This window comes from Eptesicus fuscus, chromosome 14 (assembly GCF_027574615.1).
Source record: "Eptesicus fuscus isolate TK198812 chromosome 14, DD_ASM_mEF_20220401, whole genome shotgun sequence".
In the NCBI taxonomy this organism is placed as follows: domain Eukaryota; kingdom Metazoa; phylum Chordata; class Mammalia; order Chiroptera; family Vespertilionidae; genus Eptesicus; species Eptesicus fuscus.
In genome coordinates, this window is record NC_072486.1 from 79091310 (window position 1) to 79098280 (window position 6971).

The 6971-nt window shown below is 60.5% G+C and overlaps 1 protein-coding gene across 1 annotated transcript; it reads right to left on the reverse strand.

Annotated features, from left to right (window-relative positions):
- Positions 1-320: 320 nt before the first annotated feature.
- CRYGN (crystallin gamma N) lies at positions 321-6701 on the reverse strand. The gene is given in 7 exon segments (XM_054726065.1): positions 321-338; positions 3226-3344; positions 3347-3387; positions 5608-5635; positions 5638-5807; positions 5809-5852; positions 6681-6701. Coding segments are annotated over 7 exon segments (441 nt in total).
- Positions 6702-6971: the final 270 nt, after the last annotated feature.

A 6971-nucleotide genomic window follows, 5' to 3' on the forward strand; every position in this document is an offset into this window, starting at 1 on the left:
GGGAGGCTTTTCCTGTGCTCAGACCTGGTAAACACCACATCCGGGGGCCTTGGTCAGCAGCGCCCAGCGGGCAGGGGGACCGAGGCTGAGGACACGAGGGATGGCGCCCTGCGAGCCCAGCTTCCCAAACCACAGAGCGGAGTCAAGTATGTGAAGCATGTGACTCCTCAGGCCTGGCCCTGGGTCTCCGACCCCCTGGACAGACTTCAGACAAATGACAGGCTGCCCGCAGCATTCTGGTGGGAATCTTGTTTTCCTTCTTTCAGACAAAAGCAGATTTGCTGGCAGATTAGGGAGCAGGCGGCTGGGCTGAGGGGAGGTCACCCAGGAGCATCAGCCTATGGGGGAGCATTACGTCTTAATGAGGTGCGGCTCTAGCTCAGCCCTGGGGCGGAGGACAGGTTCAGGGAAACGTCTGGGGTGCTTGGAAGGGCTGCCACCCTGGCTACTGGGGAGCTGGCCCGTGGGAGGGCTCCCTCCATCCATAGTTTCCATTCAGTCCCCTAGGAGGGGGTGCTGTTGATATCCCCACCGTACAGCTGGGGAAACTGAGGCAGGGATCAGTGTGTCCAAGGAGGAGTCAGAGCCCAGACCCGGAGCTCGCTCTTAACCTTGCTCATCTCTCATGTGATGCAGGTGCTTCTCCCAGGTCCCCGATGGACCGGGGGCCCCCGAGCGTGTCATGCCTAATAACCCTCTCCACACGGCACCTTCTCCTGGTGACTGGTTTGGCCTTGACGACGACATACAGTTGGAACAACATATGACTGCAGTCACTTCACAGAGCAGGAAACGGCTGGAGAAGTCCTAACCCTCAGAACCTCAAGGTGACACTGTCCTTGACGAGAGGCCCTTCACATCGGTGACAAAGCTGAATGAGGTAGTTAGTTCGGACCCTAACCCAACGTGGCAGGTGCCCTTAGGACAGTGGTCGGCAAACTCATTAGTCGACAGAGCCAAATATCAACAGTACAACGATTGAAATTTCTTTTGAGAGCCAAATTTTTTAAACTTAAACTTCTTCTCACGCCACTTCTTCAACATAGACTCGCCCAGGCCGTGGTATTTTGTGGAAGAGCCACACTCAAGGGGCCTCCTAGAGGTCTGCTGACCCTCCTTCCCTGCCCTGGTGTGGAGGTCCGAGGGCCGGGAGGTCAGGCAGCTGCAGGAAAGACTTCCCCTCAAGTGGGAGTGGGACGGTGTTGGGGGCAAGGACCCTCAGATTCCCAGAAATCCCACTGCCTCCAGGGCAGGCTCTTTCCTCCCTCTCCCCCTGAGGCCCTACCCCCGCTCCCAGCAGGATGGACGGAGGGTCTTGGAGGGGACCCAGGCCACAGAGAAGTTCCATGGACTCACCTGTGGGTGGGGCTGGAGCAGAGGCCGCGCCCCCTCAGCCCTGACAGCTCCCTGCCCGCCATCCCCGCTGAGCCCTGTTCACGCAACAGCCGCCTTGGCTGCCCCCTCCCCACGTCTCTCTCCTTACAGCTTGGAGGGAGGGAGTGCCCCTTTCGGGGCGGAGGCCATGTGACCCTGAGGCCAAGAGCAGAGCCCGGGTGGGAGTCACCGTGTCTCTGAGTCAGGGAGAGGCACAGCCTGGAGGAGCCGCCGCCGCCTCAGCTGCAGACCCTCCACCCCGCGGGTCCCCCTCAGGCCCTCCCATCACTTCTCCACCCCCGTACCTCAGTCATCACTTCTTCCCTCCTGCTGTCCCCTCACCTGGAGGGGGTGTCCAGAGGTCGGAGCCAGCACCCTGGCCCGCCTGCTCCTGGGGAGCTTGCTCTGGGGCTCTAGGCAATCACTCCCACTCAGGGCCTGGGCTCACCCTAATGTCCCCTGTGGGCGCCTCCCAGTGCCCTCCCCTGCCCTCTCGGGCCCTGGGCCCCTCCCTGGGAGTCCGCCTGCCCCTGTCCAGCTGCCCTGATGTCAGGAAGGGGCAGAGAAATCATTCAGGCCGCCCACTCACCACTTTTTTTTTTTTACTATATTTTATTGATTTTTTATAGAGAGGAAGGGAGAGGGATAGAGAGTTAGAAACATCGATGAGAGAAAAACATCGATCAGCTGCCTCCTGCACACCCCCCACCTGGGGATGTGCCCGCAACCAAGGTACATGCCCTTGACCAGAATCGAACCTGGGACCCTTGAGTCCGCAGGCTGGCGCTCTATCCACTGAGCCAAACCGGTTTCGGCCACTCACCACTTTTATGACTTTTCTTCCCCGTGGTTCCCAGTCCTGCGCGTGTGGCCGGAAGGGACGACCCCTGTCCTGGGCCTCTCCTGGGCCTGGCCCGACAGTGGCGGCCCAGTTAGACATTGACACCCCTTTGGAGGGACTGGACACGAGCACCCGCCCGCTCCACCAGGTGTGTGTGCCTTGGTAGTTGGGCTCCTGGTACAGGACCCACCTCGGGCCGGAGGGGTGGCCGGTCAGCTGAGAGGATGCTGAGCATTGCAAGGCCACCCAGAGGCCCAGCACCCCCTCCGTCCCCTGCACCAGCCCCCTGAGTCCATCCTCTCACTTTGGGGAGCACGGGGGTCCCCAGGGTGCTGGCTCAGAATGGGAGCCAATTACTTCCATGTGTGTGCCTAGCGCTGTTTTAGGAGATTCCAAAGGAAGTCCACGCACAGGTTCCTGCCCCAGGGACGTCCCGCCAGTGGGAAACCTGTGTGTCAGGGAGCTGTGCGGAGGAGCCGCCTCCCGATGCCTCGGGACCCCAGGGGGCCCCTCCCTCCCATCACAGCCCGGCTGCAGTGCCGCAGCTCCAGGCCCCTGGGCAGCTCTGGCAACCCTGAGGCGAGACCACAGACCAGGGCGGGGATAGCCGAGGGGCCGGAGGGGCCGGAGGGGCCGGAGGGGCCGGAGGGGCCGGGCAGGAGAAAGCATGCTTCATCGCCTCCCTTCAGGCGCAGCTGCAGGCCAAGGGCGCCAGGTAACTAGGAAGGTTCCCGGCTCAGGAAAGCCGAAGAGCCACGCCATCAGTCTTGTCACAGTGACCTGCCAGTGGGCCCCTGCCTCTGCCCCCGCAGCCATGCCTCGGACGGTGGCCTCCGGGGCCAGGGCGGCAGCCAGGGCAACGTGTGACGGGGGCGGGGCGGCAGTGGAGCGGGGAAGAGGGCCTCGGGGGCCGCGGACAAGCTACCCACTTGCTGGGGTCTGACCACCCCAGAGCCTCCCACACCTGCCTGGTAGGGCCCAGCGATTGGGGCCACGCCATCTCTACTCACACTCCACGCTCCCCCCGCCACCCCCCCGGACACCTTGGTGGCATTGACACGCATCTTGGCCCAGCCCGACTCCGATTCCGCAGGAGGACAGCCCTCCCGGAGCTCCAGGCGCTGCCCGAGAAGGTGCAGCCCTCGAAGATTTCCAGGCGAAAGTGCTCCCCGAGCCGCGGGCCCACGCGGGCGGAGGGAAGAAAGAGGTCAACAGTGCTGCGTCCCTCCCGCGAACAGAAGACCGAGAGCGCGTCCCCGGGGCAGTGGGCAGCACACACCTCGACCCAGCACTTCTCTTGTGCGCACACATGAGGTTTGGTTGGATGAAAGGGTCCGTTACTTTAAAAAGCTGCGGAGCCCCTGAACAGGCCCAAGCTCCTCGGCCTTCAACCGAGGTGCAGAGCAGGCCAGCCTGGCGGGGTCAGGGGCTGCTCCCACCAGGGGCGGGCACGGGGCTCCTCCTGTGCTGGGGCTGGGAACTCCTCAGACCACATGGCATTCCTCTACCCCTCTCCCCGCCCCTCAGGCCACAGGCCTCGAGCAAGCCTTTAAATGATAATATTTTACAAACTATAATAGAACCTTTTGTTAAAACATGAAGCCAAAAGTCTAAAGCAAATGCAGAGATCTCCTTGCTGAATGCCTGCTGCGTCCCTGAGATGAGGACAAGGATCTCCCTCCAGAACCTCCGCGTTTCCAAAGGACAGAGGTGGGCCAGCGCCCAACTGGCCATGGCGCCGGCAGGGGCTGGGTCTGCGGCACAGCTGGCCCGAAGGGCAGCTCTGAGGAGGAGATCATTCGAAAGATACCTAAGATGTTTCTCATACAAATAGCATTCTGCACGATCCAGGGCCAGCCATGTACATTCCTCTTCCCAAATGTCGGTGGCCTGCTGGTAACCCCGAGAAAGTACTCTGACAATGTCAGCTGCTGGAGCCCAGCTGGTTTTGCAAGCCTGTAGAAAGGATACGGTACGCCCTGGCTGGTGTGGCTCAGTGGATAGAGCGTGGGCCTGCAGACTGAAGGGTCCCGAGTTCCATTCCAGTCAAGGGCACATGCCTGGGTTGCAGGCTCAATCCCCAGTAGGGGGCGTGCAGGAGGCAGCCGATCAATGATTCTCTCTCATCATTGATGTTTCTGTCTCTCCCCCTCTCCCTCCCTATCTGAAATCAATAAAAATATATTTAAAAACTAGAGGCCCGGTGCATGGATTCGTGCACATTGAAAGAAAATTAATTAGAGGGTGGCTGGTGGGGCGGGACTGGGCGAGACGGGCCAGACACGCCCTGGAGCCAACCTCCCTTGGTCCCTCCCCAGCTGGCCTCACCTGGGGCAGCGCCATGGCTCAAAGGGCATCTGCAGAGGGAGCAGGTCCCTCCAACAGGTGGGGTCCCTCGGCCTGGGCTGCGGGGATCAGGCTGAAACTGGCAGTCCAACATCCCTCGAGAGGTCCCGGAGTGTGAGAGGGCACTCTGCAAAGTTGCTGTCGCTTGGCAGCTCCTGTGTTGAGCATCTGCCCCCTGGTGGTCAGTGCGTGTCATACCTATTGGCCGGTCAGCCAGTCCGTCAGGCAGCTGGTTGCTTAGGCTTTTATATATATAGACAAGGAAAAGAAAAGAGAGGGTAACCCCACACAGGAGGCCCCTTCTCCGGGTTCCTCAGGTGTTCACCAGCACTCCCGGCCCTGCAAGCCGCTCACCTGGGTCTCAGGCATCAGCCATTTCCCACCAGGCCGCCCAGAACTCACAGCAGGACGGTTAGGAATTGTGACTTGGGAAAATCCTGGGGAATGGGAACACCCAGCCCTCAAATGCCACCGTGGGGACAACTAGACACACACAGTCCTTCCCCAGGGGAAGGCCCTACACACACTGCCGATGGCAGCCTCCTGTTGGCTCCTGCCCCCAAATTACCGCTTACCGGCCAGGGACGGAGCTCACCACCCTCTTTCCACCTCAGAGCACCAAAGCGTGCTGAAAAATGCTCTTTGCAAGAGGACCTGCCTGGGGGACACACCAGACTCAGAGCAGCCTTACTTTATAGCTAAGAGCTCCCCCATCTGGTAGCAAAGACAAACTTCTAGTATTTCCAACAACATTTTAAGCTGAAAATTCAGCAAGATTTTGGGATCAGAAATGTGAGAGCTTTCCTGAAACATGACTGAAAATACAGGCATAAAAAGGCCAGGGCTGTCCCACCGGGTTCCCAGCATCCCACGCACATGGGAGTGGCTGGGTCTGTGTGGCCTGTCTCTGGCTTAAATAGCCCATGGCCCCGTCAGCTCGCTCGCCCTTCCTTCCTTCCTTCCTTCCTTCCTCAGTACTGTCCCAGGTCGGGCCAGGCTTGAGCCTCGGTCATCTGGCCCAACACCCTGCGTGCAGTGGCCCACTTGCCATTCCCACAGGCCGACAGGAGCCGTGTGGTCACCGTGGCCATTCCACCGGAAGAAATTGGGGTGGTCGCGGCTCCGGGACGAACCACTGGCCCAGCAGTTGGGGAGGGTGAGGCAGACCCAGGCTCCGCTCTCCACTCGGATGGAGTTCACCCGGTTCACAAAGCCTCGGTCCTGGAAGGTGTCACAAGCCCCGAGACCTCCAGCTTCTGCCCATGAGGTGCTTACCCTCAGAGAGAGTGACCTGGGAAGGCGGTGGGGGATGGGGGGGGGGGGGCGGGGCGCGGGTCACAGGTTTCTCTCTGTTCAGTGTTGGGAGCAGACACCTGGGGCCCAGCACCCTGGGCTGGACCCTGACGCCCGGGCCACTGAAGCCCAACCCGCTGCGAACAGCAGGCGCTCTGCCCCTTTGCTGACCGGGTGAAGGGGTGCCTGGGTGGAGGGGCCGGGTCAGACCCAGAGCACATCCCTCCGGCCCGGAGCTCAGGGAGCAGACATTCCAGAAGGCGCGTGGGGCAGGGATTGCCCCTTTGTCCGGGGGCTCCATTGAAACTGGGCTTTTTCCAAACTCCCACTGCATTTTTTAAACTCAATTTTTGTTTATTATTGAAACATAACATCTAAGGAAATGTTTTCAAAAGCTGACACGTCCCCATAACCCACTGTCATAAGCCAGCACTCGGTGTTCAGAAAGCAGGTTCTGGGGTCCCTTCCCCAGAGAGACTGACTGAACCCCACCTGCGGAGTCAGGGCCTGGCTCCGTTCACGGCTCAGACGGGCTTTCCGCATCCCGTCCCTGTGCTCCTGGGCCCTGCTTTGGGCGGCAGGCGAGTGTGAGAGCCGGAGCCGCGCCGCCCAGCGGAGTGCAGGCACAGCGTGCTGAGGCGATGCAGCACTGACGGTTCTTCCTGCCCCCGGACCGAACATGACCCCCCCGCCCCCCAAAAAAACGCACTTTCTGCCCAGGAACCGAAAATTCCAACCATTCAATAACTCTTTGGGTTTTGAGGACTGTGCTCCTAGAAGGGCCCTGGCTAAGTACAAGTGATGTTACTCACCGGGACCCCGTTACCCTTGTAGACCTGCGTGCCATCACCTGCCCCCACGGAAGCACTGCTCCTCTTGTGCCCCTGGAGTTAGGCGAGGCATGTGCTTCAGCCAAAGGGAGGAGGGTGGGTGTGGAAGCTTTGAGAGCCAGGGCACCATCACCCCCTCTCGCTCTCCCTCAGGGGCTCATGGGAAGGTGTGTCTTGGGGTTGTTTGTCACTGAAGCATAACCTAGCCCATGCAGACTGTTAACGAAACCTTGAATGTAGCCCCTGGTGACAACAGAGTAGCCAGGATGGGGAGCTAGAGAAGGGGT